This window comes from Amphiura filiformis, chromosome 1 (assembly GCF_039555335.1).
Source record: "Amphiura filiformis chromosome 1, Afil_fr2py, whole genome shotgun sequence".
NCBI lineage: Eukaryota > Metazoa > Echinodermata > Ophiuroidea > Amphilepidida > Amphiuridae > Amphiura > Amphiura filiformis.
Window position 1 is genome coordinate 67,687,658 of NC_092628.1, and position 15,634 is coordinate 67,703,291.

General features: G+C 35.6%; 1 protein-coding gene across 1 annotated transcript in view; it reads left to right on the plus strand.

Moving 5' to 3' along the window:
• Positions 1-15,634, plus strand: part of LOC140151676 (uncharacterized) — a 96,924-nt gene that overhangs the window by 41,547 nt on the left and 39,743 nt on the right. Inside the window, 31 exon segments of the mRNA XM_072174015.1 lie at positions 112-240; positions 825-941; positions 1,571-1,696; positions 1,961-2,080; positions 2,584-2,706; positions 3,179-3,301; positions 3,821-3,943; positions 4,324-4,446; positions 4,604-4,726; positions 5,169-5,294; positions 5,426-5,548; positions 5,712-5,834; positions 6,325-6,441; positions 6,955-7,077; positions 7,688-7,807; positions 8,054-8,176; positions 8,719-8,832; positions 9,408-9,521; positions 9,695-9,814; positions 9,940-10,062; positions 10,476-10,598; positions 10,758-10,880; positions 11,112-11,240; positions 11,813-11,935; positions 12,481-12,603; positions 13,145-13,261; positions 13,499-13,627; positions 13,905-14,018; positions 14,492-14,605; positions 15,035-15,154; positions 15,602-15,634. The exon segment at positions 15,602-15,634 is cut by the window's right edge and continues 207 nt beyond it. Of these exon segments, the coding sequence (XP_072030116.1) occupies positions 112-240; positions 825-941; positions 1,571-1,696; positions 1,961-2,080; positions 2,584-2,706; positions 3,179-3,301; positions 3,821-3,943; positions 4,324-4,446; positions 4,604-4,726; positions 5,169-5,294; positions 5,426-5,548; positions 5,712-5,834; positions 6,325-6,441; positions 6,955-7,077; positions 7,688-7,807; positions 8,054-8,176; positions 8,719-8,832; positions 9,408-9,521; positions 9,695-9,814; positions 9,940-10,062; positions 10,476-10,598; positions 10,758-10,880; positions 11,112-11,240; positions 11,813-11,935; positions 12,481-12,603; positions 13,145-13,261; positions 13,499-13,627; positions 13,905-14,018; positions 14,492-14,605; positions 15,035-15,154; positions 15,602-15,634 (3,681 nt within the window).

Genomic DNA, 15,634 nt, shown 5'->3' on the forward strand with positions numbered 1-15,634 from the left:
TTTCAAATGATGTAGCAGCCTACATGTTGAGCCATGTATTTGGTTCATAGGTCTGTGATAGATAAAATCCAATCATTGATATTTATCTGATCCATACCATTATCTCTGCAGGTATCAATGCATGTACCAATGGTGTTAACCCTTGTCAGAATGGAGGATCCTGTACTCTGTTAATAGGCTCATGTACACGCTACACATGTGGCTGCAGTGGGTGCTACTCTGGGACTAATTGTGAAACATGTAAGTATAGCTACACCTCAAGAATAGCCTGTCAATGGTGTCACTTAGGTGTAACATTGCAAAAAGGAGTAGACTAGATCTTAATACCCATTTCTGAGTAGAGAAATGATATTAATCTCACAAGATTTAGATATGAGATGATGTTTGTTGGGAAATTACAATTGCAGTGTACATATAGCTATGATTTTATGCAAATGAGATTGCGTAATTAAAGTACTCTGACAGTAATTTAAAGTTATTTTGCAAATAATGATAGCAATAACAATATGTTTTAGAATTTGAAGCATAGTAGGGAGATTAAACTTTCATTTGACTGATTGGGCTTCCTACAGGGATGATAACCTCATCTTACATTGGAAGGAGCTGTGAAGAGGGAAATTCCTTGTCAGTCCTTGGAGCAAGTGGTTTTAGCCTCTCATTTTATTTTATTTAATGGGTGGACTGACCAAGTCATTTTTGTTAGAATATATTACTTTGGGCATAAAGTTGATGGTTCCATGAGGCCCTTTTAGTACAAAAAATGATTTCTAGACAAAAAGGGGTGTGATTATTTTGACATGAATGATCTTTATTTTGTTTCTCAGTGCTTGATCCATGTGACAACACCCCCTGTTTTAATGGTGGCAACTGTTTAGCAACATCTTGTACAGAAGCAATGTGTGTATGTGAAGGGTGTTGGACAGGAACGGGGTGTACCGAACGTAAGTATTTGTTTCATATTTGGTTAGAATATATACTAAAAGATGCTTACATATGCACATCTCACATTCAATTAGTACATAAACATAAAATGTAGAAATTGGTTATTGTTGTTTTGTTTTAAAGTTATATGAAAGTTTAAACTTACAAGGACAGTCAGTAAATCATAAGTTTATTAAGTAAACTGGTTCAGGTTTGAGGAGCCTAAGAATGCAATCAGAAACCAGTGCAGACATTCAGCTTCCTATCAGTGTGTGATTTACAGCACATATTGAATAAATGAACAGACAGGAGTGTACTGTTTGTATATTTAATCTTCAGACACAGTTGTACAATTGCTTGCATGAATTAGGTTGTGTGCATACTTTGCAGAAGCAAGTGGTTGATGAATTGCACAGATTAGACATTATACATTATGGTGTCATAAGCTTGATGGATGCACAGGCTGAATTCAAATGTACATGCTCTGTCTGAGAATTTGTTATGCAGCCAGTACTTTCGAACACATCAGGTAACAACATAACATTTAAGATGGTTGGTTTGTAAAATGTCTGGTTTGCTTTTAAAAGAACTTTGTAGATGTATTATTTTATAATTGTTATTTTCATATTTAACATTATTTTCTGTATAGCTCTAGACCCATGTGCCAATGAGCCATGTGCTAATTCTGGATTCTGTCGTCCGTCGCTCACTAATCCATGTTCTGAATATACCTGTGAATGTTCATCTTGCTTCACCGGGGACACATGTCAGACACGTAAGTAACAACCCAAAAAAAGTATTGTGTGTTTTGATGAAGTGTTATTAAATTTGAATTTAAATTTAAATGAGATTTTCTTTTATTTATTAATGAATCAGGTGAAGTAAGAAAAGTGAAATGCATATGATAAAGGGTTAAATGATACAACCAATCAAAATGTGCCCGACTATCATATCAAAATGCAAATACACAATTCTGTCTTTTACATTGAAATATATTGTTAACAGTTCTCACTTTGTATTGACTTTGTTCCCATTTTAGCTGTTGACGCATGTGCAATCAATCCATGCTTGAATGGGCAGTGTGTGAAATCAACTACATCATGTACAGCCTACTCCTGCCAATGCAGCGAGTGCTTTGTAGGAACTCACTGTGAAACAAGTAAGTACACTTTCATGTGTGTGTGTGTGTCCTTAGATCCCACGTAAATAAATAAATAAAACATAAAGAAAAGGATAAAAAAGTGCAATGATTACAATGCCCGCAGTTGGAGGTGTAAGGTAAACCTGTGCCTGGCAGTAAAATCTCTAGGCCAAAACCAATAGACTGTATCGAATAAACTCAAGCGGAAAGGTATAACAATTGAAATGGCAGCCACGTTGGTTCTAAGTTTTAAGTGACAGATTCCAAAACCATTCATACCTGTTACATGTTTTATTGTATTATTAAACGTGCGAATTGCCCTGTGGTACCTAATGGTGGACAGAATTTGATTTAAATGAGGAAAAGCGACACAGTGTTCGATATGGTCTATATGCCTAACATGTTTGTTCTCAGTCAGGTGACTAAAATTGAAAAGTGTATTTCTGTCTGTGTTGTATAGTGCTTAGACATGTGTGGGTGTTCATAATGGATACTAATTTTTTTTCTTGTATTGTTTTCAGGATTAGATGCATGTTCCAGCCATCAATGTCATAATGGAGGCATTTGTTTGCCAGTGGTTGGTACATGTCTGGATTATACCTGCCAATGCCCAGAATGCTTCACTGGACCATTCTGTGATATACGTAAGTTAACAGTAAATCAGTTTTTAAATAAAGCATCTTTGGGTTTCATTTTTTTACTGTTCTATATGAATTGAATGTTGTCACTGAGTTAAAAACAGTGTTCCAAATATGTTATGTCCTGCAATACTGGCTCCTAATGCAGCAACTATTCAGAAGTATAATATCACACTTGCACATTTATACCTCAACTTTGATAGTTTATGACCAAGTTGTCCCCTATGTGCTTTGGTTCTTGCTCATATTCCTAGCATCTGGCATCGGGGAATAGAATTATGGCGCTGATCTGCGCCAACCAACGATTTGATGTACAATCGGCCAATCAAATGATCGGTTTGTTGCTATGATTGTCAGACGATTGATTCAGCCAATCAGAACCTCACTTCCGTGTGTACACTCTGCATGCTCTCAAAATGTAAACAAGTGCCGTTCTTTGAAAAATAACTTTAAATCATCAACTTTGATTTGTTTTCAGCTGTGAATCCATGCAATAGCTTCCCATGTAGATCAGGAGGCACCTGTACACAAGATGCTGTGTCTTGCAATCAATTCCAATGTACCTGTCAAAACTGTTATGTTGGATCTACCTGTGAAACACGTAAGTAATGTGAAGAAGTAAAAGTTGAATAATAAGCATCGTCATTGTTGTCCATGTCATTATCATTGGTTGTCATCATCGTTGTCAGCAGTATCATTATCATCGTTGTCATTTTCATTATCATTGCTATAAATATCATTGTCCTACTCCTCACCATTCTCCTCCTCCTTCTTCCTCCTCCCTCTTTCTCCTACCCTCTTCCTTCTCCTTCCCTCTTCCACCTCCACCCTTCCTCCTCCTCATTTTCCTTCTTCTTCCTCCACCACCTCTTTCTCCTCCTCCTCTTTCTCTTCCTCTTTCTCCTCTTCCTCCTCTCTCCTCATCCTCATCAATATCATCATCATCATAATCATCATCATCATCATCATCACCGTCATCGTCATTGTCATCATCATCATCATCATCATCATCATCATCATCATCATCATAATGGTCTTCACTCACATTGTTATTGATACAAATACAATGATCTGATATAAATTAATGTTTGTTTTTCTTATCTTCATTTTTGTTTTTTAGGTCTTGACCAGTGTTCTCCCAATCCATGTCAAAACAATGGCTTCTGTAACCCAGTTACCAATAGCTGCACTGACTACACATGCTCATGTCAACCATGCTTTGAAGGACCCAACTGTCAAACCAGTGAGTCTATGATATTATTGTGCACAAAAAGTACTCTTAAATATATGCAAGTTACATTTCAGTTGTTCTTTCAATTCTTACATTCTCTAACTGTACTGATGAGAAGTATATAAAAGTATACATTTTCAGAAAGGAAATGATGCAAAGAATCCAACTATCATAACAGATTCCAACCAAAATTAACAATTTTTGAGAAAATCTCAAAATTTGATTTTACTTTACTGGCTCGAGGAAAGTATACCGACTATAGATCTGCTGAAGTATTAAGTTTCTTGAAATTGTATGCATGTTACTTTTTTGTACTTCTATGAAAACATTTTTTGTATTAATTTTATGACATTACTCATTACCTGCGATGCTGTATTATGTTTAATTCTCAGGACGAGACCAGTGTTCACCCGACCCATGTCAAAATGGAGGTACTTGTGCTGCTATAGGAACAAATTGTGAGAATTATATCTGCCAGTGTCTACCTTGTTATAGTGGCGATTTATGTGAAATCCGTAAGTGTAGTGAAAAATTTAGGGAGTGTTCATACAACCCTTGTTAGAATTGAGACACTTGTAGTGCTGTTGGGATGGATTATTTATTATGAATAGGCATAAGCTTTCAAAAGCATATTCTATCGCTAAATTATTTAACTACCTTTTGTTCTTACAGGTGCCAACCAGTGTACCAATCATCAATGTCAGAATGGTGGTAATTGTATGCCACATCCCAACTCATGCACTGAGTATAACTGTCAGTGTCCAGGATGCTATGTAGGTGGTCGCCATGAGATATGTAAGTAACATTAATTAGTGTTGTCAGAATGAACTAGTACAAAAACATCGACTCGTCCACAAAAAACTTTTCAAGCTCCAAAAGCATGTAGTTGTCCTAATATGTATTTGTTTTTATGTTTCTGATCCTCTCCAATAGCATTTTTGCTTGTTAACTAAATTTCCATAAACATTGTATGAGTAACTTTTTAATGATATGCAGAGTTAATTATGGATAAATCAGTGTTTTAGACATTCAGAATAGCTTTTAAATCGGAAGAAACTGATAACAATTTGTAGAGCTTAATCAGTATCTTGAGTCTTTGGCACTTTTCTTTGACCGAATAAGCTTGCATAAAGCTATGAATTTAATTGTTTCCACCTCTATGTCACTTAGGAAGTTCTGTTTCAATTAAGCAATCAAAGTTCTGATTCTGTGAATGTCTTGTTTTCATTTTCACCAGTGCAAAATCCTTGCGATAGTTCTCCTTGCCTGAATGGCGGTGCTTGTTCCCGTAGAGATGGCACATCATGTACAGAATTCCAGTGTACCTGCTCATCATGTTTTACTGGACCCAGATGTGAACAAGGTAAGTCAAGTGAAAAAACAAAAAAGCATTTTGATGTGTCATGTTTATGTTTGAATATATTCATTTCAGGTAGGGTTTATAACAAATGTGACATTTGAATGTTCTTTGTCTCTTTTTCCTTCTCATTTTAGCTGTAAATCCATGTCAAAATCATAATTGCCAGAATGGTGCAGTCTGTCGAGCGGATCCAAATTCATGTACCTCCTTCATATGTGATTGTATCGGCTGCTTCACTGGACAGGCCTGCGATATACGTAAGTTACTATGTCTCACATCTGGCTCATTTTGTTTAATTTTCTAGTTTCTCAAGAACTTGTATTTCTTCATATGCTTTATTCCATAAACAGTGATTTGGTGTTGCCAGAGATTAGTAACATCAAATATTTCACATAATATTTGTGTGCATCTTTCTTGCAGCCATCAACCCCTGCAGTAGCATTCCCTGTTTGAATGGAGGCCAATGTGTGACAGAAGGTAGTCAATGTGAGAGGTATTCATGTCTGTGTCCTGAATGCTATGTAGGAAACAACTGTCAATCATGTAAGTATAGAGGGTGAATTGAGATGAGAGGGTTTACAATTTGTGTGGATCAAGATTGCAAATGTGAGAGAAAATATGTGTGCATTGACAATGCTATGCAAACTAACTGAACCTTCAGTGCTACACACTCTATAGTATCAAAATAGTGTGTAATATCGAATCAGAGTAATTAATCCTTAATCAATTGCAGTTTATATGTGTAGGCAATGAATTGGGAAGAGGGTATACAATCTTGATCCGCTGGATTCGGAAATATAGAAAACAAACAATACATTTACTCAATGAATAGAGAAGAGGGACATATGATCTTGACAATGAAAAGATCATGAGGGAAGACAATGATGGTGTGTGAAGGAAATTGTACATAATGTTGATATATTAAACTCAAATAAGAAGGTTTTTTAATGAAATTTAGGAGACTCAATGTCCATGGGTATTAACATTTTGATTATATGAATAAAGGGTAATTGATTGATTGGTACTATTACAGTTTTGGATCCTTGCTACTTCAACCCATGTGCTAATGGAGGTACATGCAGACGTACAGGATGTTCTACTTACCAATGTGACTGCACTGATTGCTTTGAAGGATCTACTTGCTCAATAAGTAAGTATTAGGATTCTAAATGTAACATTCAGTTGTTTTTTCAAATATAATTGGAAACAAAGAAATGTATACTTAAATGACATTAATTGTATTTTTTTCTTATCACCAATGTGTGAATAACTATCAAGAAAAGTAGTGTCCTATCTCATATAAGATAATAATTTTCTTTTAGTTCAACTGTTGTTCACTGATCTGGGCTATAAAGGTGCTGATAATGAAATAACAAATATAACAAATAGTACAAACTTCTGTCAAGTGCAGCTTGCAGGTACAGATTATGAGGGTCCAATTTTATTATGTGCATAAGACTGTATAAGCTTCAATTCTTTGTCTCAAGGAGCCATCAGATTTAGCCAATGTTGACGAGTTAACTTTATCATCAGTAACCTACACTTAAAATTGATGTGTTTCTAGTCAAAGCTGTACTCAATTTATAATCATCTCTAATGTTTGATTCCTGTCAGATTAAGAAGAAATAACCACCATAATATGACATTACAATCATTTCTACAGGAACATTCCAGTGTGCAAATAACCCATGCCAAAATAATGGTATCTGTTTACCAGATGCAAATTCTTGTGTTGATTACACATGTCAATGTCAAGGATGTTATACTGGATCTGATTGCTCACAATGTAAGTATCTCATTCACTGATATATAAGCCTACTATACATAGGACAGATAGAATTGATGACAAACATGACTAGACTAGAAATTTCAATTGAATGAAAATAGCTTGCAACAGCTGTACACGATCCAACCGTGATTGTATATCGCGTATTTCAAACTATAGCGCATAAATACATTAAAATACTAACTAATCTTGAGTGTGTTGGCATGGTTGGATTCACTTCCATGTTACACACACACAGGCACCCCCCCCTGGTGTAAATCATGCAGTGTTTGCAAAAAAAATTGTCACGCTGTATCAGGCTGTGTTCGTTCAATTGAGAGTATGAGATGCAATAAAATGCTTACTATTTTATTTAAAAGTTGTATCACATCAGCATCCCATTATCAAAGTCTGAAAATTGCAAACCAATGTGGCTTTATTTGAGATTTGAGTTGTACCTCCTGCCACTAAGCAACTCAGTCTTTTCAAATTGGTTTGACCAAATAAATCATGGTCTACTTTACAACTACAAACGTTGTGGACATCTTTTGTGTTATTTGTTACTGGTGTGGTGTCTCATTTCTTACCGTTAAGTTAAATAAATGGTACCATGTCTTTTTTTGTTCTTCAGTATTGGACCCATGTGCATCCAACCCATGTCAACAAGGAGTGTGTTTACCTCTGCCTGGAGATTGTACACGATATACATGTAGCTGTGATCCATGCTTCCAAGGACAAGACTGCCAAACACGTGAGTACAATTCAAATAGAAAATGTTGGTCTGGTTTAATTATTTGATATTAGATGGTAGTACGTTTTGATTAGTTAATTAATGAATTTTTCAAAATTAAGTTAAAATGATATATCATGTGAGTAGACCTGTTCAATTGAACACTTTATGGCCATTATAATCTGGCTTTTTGGTACAAAAGATGTGTCATACCTTGTGATTCATCTTGATTATTTCCTATTTTTCTTAAACCATATTTCATTTCAGCCATCGATCTATGTTCGACATCCAACTTTTGTCAGAATGGAGCTACATGCACACAAGTAGCAGGTTGTTCTGGCATTCAGTGCACATGTGATGCTTGCCATGCTGGACAATACTGTGAACAAGGTAAAGTATTAATAACATAATAGCATTTATTGAGCACCCCACAAAGAACGGAGCACTTAACTAGTTAATAATTTCTTCAAAAACAATACCGTATTAAAAAATGCCTCTTGCTCATTACTCTCAATTTCTTTGTAAATGCACTTGGAGAACCTTAGACTTTCAATTAGGATATGTTAACATAGAAGTTAAGTGAATTCTGAGTTGAAAAGAAACTTGACAAGAAGCCATCATTAAAGGCAACTTTAATCTTGGAATATCACTGTTTCGATATAGTGTGAAAGAGCATAGTTGGAGGGATTTGAAATATATATACCTTGGTGAATTTAAAGCTGCACTTCCAGAGCCAACATGGCTAATGCACATAGCATTATAACAACAAAATAAAGCACAAATATTAAAAGCAGAGCAAAGAATTTCAGTCACTGCAGAGGAAAAGGATTTGAAATTATTATTGCCAAAAAAGGAAATAAGTTTTGTGTTTGAATGGAATGATGGCTTATCCCTCTTTTATTTATTTTAAGTTTCTTTTGTTTTGTTTACAGCTATTGATTACTGTGCTTCAAATCCATGTAAAAACTCTGCCATTTGTGACAATCTGTGTCCAGGCTATCAATGTCAGTGTCCACCATGCTTCACTGGACCAACATGTGAAATATGTAAGTTACAATTCATTGATTTAATAATATGTACTGGCATCTAGCTCTTGTGATATTAGAGGTGTCTGCAGCTGAGTGCCAGTTGGCCATACTAATCACTAAAATGTGTGTTTGAAAATTCATTATATATTTCTACCTAAACAGTGATTTTGATCCCTAAGGTATAAGCAATGAGTAAATAACATATTGGATTGTCATAGGTTTTTGTTCTCTAATAACAGCCTGGGATTGACAATTTTCAAAAGGTAACATGTTTATAGAGTCCATGTAGAGGCATTAATTCACAAAATAATTTCATATATTTTAACCCCATAGAAGTGATACAAATTTACACAATTTCCCAGATGAATGAGAGGATATAATTATTTAGAAGCTGCTGACGAGGAAGCACCCAGAAAGGGATTAACCTCCCTGCTGAAGCTGGCCCTCGATCTAATGGCTGGAATTTGGGCAGGTAGAGAATTCCTAATTGGGCTATAGATAGTAGAAATGATCTTTCATGACTGACAAGGTTTGATCTTGGGACTTCCACTGCTAGGTCATAATCATGATCATTATTTTCTTTTTTTTTGCAGCTGTTAATGCTTGTGGTAGTAATCCATGTCAAGCAGGAGGAACCTGTAATAACTACTGTAGTTTCTACACTTGTGATTGTCCTGTCTGCTTTGTCGGCAGTGAATGTGAACTACGTAAGTAAACTAGGAATCAGCATTGAATCCTAATATCTATTTGTAACCTATGGGTCTATGTATACCGGTAGTGCTTTAGAGGAACTTTGCCGTCATCGGGCTATATTGTTACCTCTTGTTTTCTTGTAAACAGCTAGAGACCATATTTTCATGTTTTATTTTCAAATATACAGAGTTGGATGCTTGTTCTCAGGATCCATGTCTCAATGGAGGTACATGTAATCAAGCAACTGATTGCAGATCGTACACATGTCAATGTCCAGAATGCTACAGTGGCAATAACTGTGAGATAGGTATGTATCTTACCTGATTTATCAATAATCAAAAACTATCAAAAAATATTTCATATTATTTAATGCAGTCTCCAACTTTCTGCGCAATGCTTAACTGTTCTGATTGATTGTTTTGTTGGTTTCAGTGAGTAATCCATGTGCTTCTAGCCCATGTAATAATGGAGGTGTATGCAGCAGAGTACCAGGCAGCTGTACTGAGTATACCTGTTCATGCACTGGATGTTTTGAGGGTGACAACTGCTTGTCAGGTATGTGAAATTAAATGTATCAACACACACACACACACCCCTTACACGATTTCACCGGCACACATCGATCCTATGTTAACAGCTTAACCATGGACCTCTGCACTCTGACATTTCACTATTGAAAGCGTGGACTTTTGTAGTAAGATATGATATTTAACTGCCAAACCGTAGACCTGGTATTACACCTACTTGGGGGCACTATAATACCTCATAAGCATTATTACGGAGTGTGGCACCCTCTGCCACTCCTTACGACCATGGACGTTCATGGTTGATTTGGGTCCGCACTGAATGAGTGAAACAAATGCACACACACGCCCCAAACATGCACACATATAAATCCTTAACATGTAAAATGTGTTCTTGTATAAGTTGTTCTAATGCTGTTGTTTAATTGTTTTTCCTTCTGACAGAAATTGACCCATGTAGTACCAATCCATGTCAGAATGGTGCTTTCTGTTACAGAGGTACAGATTCTTGTACTGATTTCAGGTGTATATGCACTGGCTGCTTCGCTGGTGATCGCTGTCAAATATGTAAGTATATTGTGCTGTAGAAAATATTAGTCTTTTCTTGCTGAATAGTTGAACAGAGTGTAAAAACATTGCACTGCTCATGAAGTTTGTATGTCAGTGATTTTTTTACGAATATTATGTATCTAATATTTTGACATCAATAACCTTTGTCCTTTTCAGCTACTGATGTCTGTGTCACCCAACCTTGTAACAATGGTGGTATTTGTACAAATGTTGCTGGATCCTGCACTGACTTCACATGTTCCTGTACTGGATGCTTTACTGGAAGTTCTTGTCAAAATGGTAAGAGATGACCTTTGGCCTTTCTATTGACTTGACCATCTTACATAGGCCTAGTAGAGTTAATAGATTTGGTATATTGTTATTCAACTTGCATTTTTAAGTGCAAGTAGTATGAATTTTGACAGGAAAGAAATTTCTTGATTTTAAACTTTTTAAATTGTCTGACAAAAAATGCAAGTTTTACAATTTCGAAACTGTGTTCTCTCACTGTTTTTTTATTTTTATTTTCAGAGATTAACCCCTGTCAGACTGGTTTGAATCCTTGTCGGAATGGAGGTATATGTAACAATATCCCAGGTAGCTGTAATGGGTTTGAATGTATCTGCCCTCCATGCTTTACTGGCGAATTCTGTGACCAATGTAAGTACCAACACCAGTGCATTCTCCAATAAAAGTAAGCTCATTTTCACATGAAGATTGGGTTCCCAATGAATGTGCCACTAGAGTTTGGCTAATATCTGAGTCACTTTTTCTACAGAAGCCAATAATAGAGGTAGTCATTGTGACAGCAACGCCACCATCTTGTGGGTACGGAGTGCCTTGTTGCTAAGATCACAGCGTTGACGCTTGACTGAAGAGGTGCGTCACATGCTGTGACTTCTGCGTAATCGGGGACGTAATGTCTTACACATGACATGTAGAACAGCTACCCACAAGATGGCGGATCCCGCGGAAAAGGCTGACGGCCTCTATAACTACCAAGTTGATGACATATAGGGTCATAGGATCCAAAACTCTCATATATAGATTTCAATTACAGATATTTGAATGAATTGTATGTTATTGTTTCCAATTGGTGGTTGTTGAACTTGTCAAAGATCAAAGTTGATCTAGATTATTATATTGAACAATGATTTTACCCTGTTGTTGTATTCTAAGAATACTGTTATAGCTTAATAAATAATCAATTGTTAATTGTACATCTATTTCAGTTCTTGATCCATGTGCTAATTTTCCCTGTTTGAATGGTGGGACATGCATGCAGTCACAGTCATCTTGTGATCAGTTTGAATGCCAATGCCAAGGATGTTATACTGGCACCAACTGTGAAACATGTAAGTTTGTATATTGATTTGTTTTCATGTGTTTGTATAAATTGCTGTTTCAATTAACCATAGAGATGAAAAATAGCAAGTGAAATTGAGATACCTGTGAAAATAGTAAGTAAATACTTTTAAAAAATCAGCATTAAGGTGGATTGAAGGGGACCATGATCTAGCAGTGTTTGCACTAAAATATTGAGACAAATAAAGCTGACACACAAAAGGAATGGCATGGGTTCTATAAAGGAGATCCCAAAGCTTGATATAAGGGATGTTATTTCCGCCCTATGTGCATGATTTTTCTCTGGTGTTCAAATTTGTTTTGATATAATTTGGCCTGAACTTAAGAACTGTAAGACCTATGCCAGTAGTAGTTGGTGATGATAATAACTGCATTTTCTAAATTGCCTCTTTTGTCCTGATTTGATCAGATTGTGTTAAACAAAACAAAACCTGTGAATTCCTGCATGGTCAGGTCAGTGATACTATTTACTGGTCATGCATCATTGCGATATGTCATAATGTTACTTTTCCAACTTTTACATTTATTACTACAGTACAAAACCCATGTTCTCCTAGCCCATGTGCTAATGGAGGATTCTGTGTGGCTACTACAGGATCATGTACAGAATACACCTGCAGCTGCCCTGGATGCTTCTTTGGTACCAGATGTCAATCATGTAAGTCAACCAATCAATGGGCTGGATTTATGAACAGAGATGGAGGGATGTTTAATCTTAGTTCACACAAAAGAAAAGATGCATATTATGTTTTGCCAAATCTGTGAGTAATATATGTGTGACCTAAAGTGTTGCATCTGACTTTGTGCAAAATATAATATGTACCTGGCGGTTAGTAGTATGCTTAATTTGTGAAAAGGATCGGGCAAAACATTATAATAGTAAACTGGATTCAGCTAGCCGTCTGTTTAGAAGACATATACTTTTCAATGAGTAGTAAATTTAGTTTTGTGTTGAGTATACATCATTATTTGTACAATATACAAATACTGTACAAATAATGATCTTTCACACCAAAGTTTCACAACTACAGTTTAAGGAGGAAAATGGACAGCATTCAAAACAATTTTAGCTGTATATGAAGGCAACCATACACTTACGCACACTGGAATAACGGCTCTATTTTACTTCAAGAATATATGAAGAAAACAGTTCTATTACCTTAGATACATCTGTTAATACATTTTGTTATTTATTTCAGACCGTGACCCATGTAATCCTAACCCATGTTTTGATGGTGGTACGTGTACCACTCAAGGATGCAATGACTACACTTGTTCCTGCCCAACATGTAGGACAGGCTTAAACTGTGAGCAAAGTAAGTTGAATGGTATACAGTTTTTGTTGTAGCTTGATATTTTACTGTTATTGATTTTTCATTTTCATTTTGGATGTGTCCTTGGTATAATGTAAAACACATTATCTCACAGATAACTTAACTTTCTTTTTGCACATTTCAAATAGTTGAAGTTGTGTCTTGATAAAATACAGTGTTTATACTAATTTCATGTGGTGAAGATTAAACTGTTCACTTATTGTTTTTTGTCCTCAACAGGAGTAAATCTGTGTGACTCAGAACTCAACTTCTGTCAGAATGGAGCCTTATGTCTCAACAATGGTAACTGCGATGATGTTACCTGCATATGTACAAGTGACTGCTTCATTGGAACATACTGTCAACAGAGTAAGTCACAGTGGGAAATTATATTTAAAAATGTAATAATCAGAGGCTGTCTATATAGCTTCACATGTCAGCAATCCACAAGTATCAAAAATGAAATCTACTACACCAAATGAGTGCTACCTTAATCACATGAATGTTTTTTAATGCATTACAAATTGGCTGTTATGCTGTCAACCTGTGTTTTTTTCTTATCTAAGAAATTCAAGTCATGTTCCTTTAAATCTTTGATAAGAGCTTAATGTGATATTCATAAAGCTTTTGATTTGATTGATTTCAGAGAGAGATTTATGCAGCAGTAATCCATGTCAGAATGGTGGGCTATGTCAAAGTGATTGTCCCGACTACACCTGTACATGCCCAGCATGTTGGCTTGGACCAGATTGTACCATTGGTAAGTTATCTTTATTTGTTGCAAATATTATTCAGGGAAAGTATCGGGTTTAATGTTTCAACATCTGTAGATGCCTTCTCTACCATATTAGGCATGATAATACATCATATGTACATTTTTTGTCTCATGGAACAATGCTTTTAAAAAATCATGCCATTTTAAAGATAATGTTTGCGTTAAAAATATATTTAGGATTTGGATTATGGTTGGTTATGATTTGGATTAGTTGTGAAGGGCATAGAAGAATGGATTTTTTTTAAAGTAAAAGAAAACCCTCAAATCAAAAGTAAAAAAGAATTATATCTAAATTCAAACTATTTGAATTATATAAAATTTTACAACAGGTTTTACAAAAATTATTTTTGTTGTTGAAATAGTAGTTTTTTTCTTTCCAGACACATTAAAGACACTGTATATATTGTGGCAATGGAAATTAATAACTTGAGTTCTTTTCATCTTGTTTGTCATTTCAGCTGTTGATTTGTGTTTTAATAATCCCTGTCAGAATGGAGGACAGTGTACCAACTTCTGCACACATTATATCTGCCAATGTCCACCATGTTATAGTGGACCAGATTGTTCAATACGTAAGTCATGTTTGGAATGCATGTGTGGGTGTGTGTTGGGGTGCATTCTGTGAATAGAAGTGGACTGATTTGTCTTCACATGTTAAGTAGAGATGTGACGGAAGTAAGCATTTCAAAGAGTAATCAGTGGTTGGGATTTCGAGATGAATGAACCCAGAACCTCTATATTGATAGACATATAGTATCATGTCTGGGACATATAGTTGGAAGTATATGTATTGACTGGGTGGAAGAATAGCTGGCTTAAATACAAAATCTGTACTTTAATTAATATGGGGTAAGATCTTACTTCCCTTATCATTTTGACAGTGTGGTTTATATCGTAACTAAGATTAATACATTTTAATCAATCAATTAATTTGAGAGTAGAACATGTTTTGTCGAAGGACCTGGGCCAACGCTTACCAATTGATTTTGTTGTCCCTCCAGGTTCCAGTGCTTGTGATAACCAGCCCTGCTTATCAGGCGGTACCTGTGTGGAGTCTGCAGATTGCTCCACCTATACCTGCCAATGTCCTGATTGCTATATTGGAACCAACTGTGAAATATGTAAGTCATACAATGTATATAAAGTAATAGTAGGATTGAATTTACTCAAAACAAAATGATTTTGCAGCAATAAAACAAATTCACTTGTACCCTGCAATCTTGACAATCAGACTGACCAAGACCGCAGACGAGGGAAGAGCCACTTTTATTTCCAGTAACTTACACTGTGCCTTTACCTATGGCTCTCATTATTCTTCCTATAGTGGACTCTAGGGATGGCACAAGTTGTAAAAGAGATAATTGATGTACTTGCACATGCACTACATGCATAACAATGCAACACAAGGTATTGAAAAACATGTTTTAATTGAGGATCATTTTATATGTTTAAATATATTTTTAATGTGTAGCAAGTATGCAGCATCGGCATTATGTTGTATTTTTATGACCAATACATCATCAAATAAATTCATCATGTTAATATTTTTGAAATTTTGTCCTCTTTAGATAATGACCCTTGCATACAAAACCCCTGTTCCA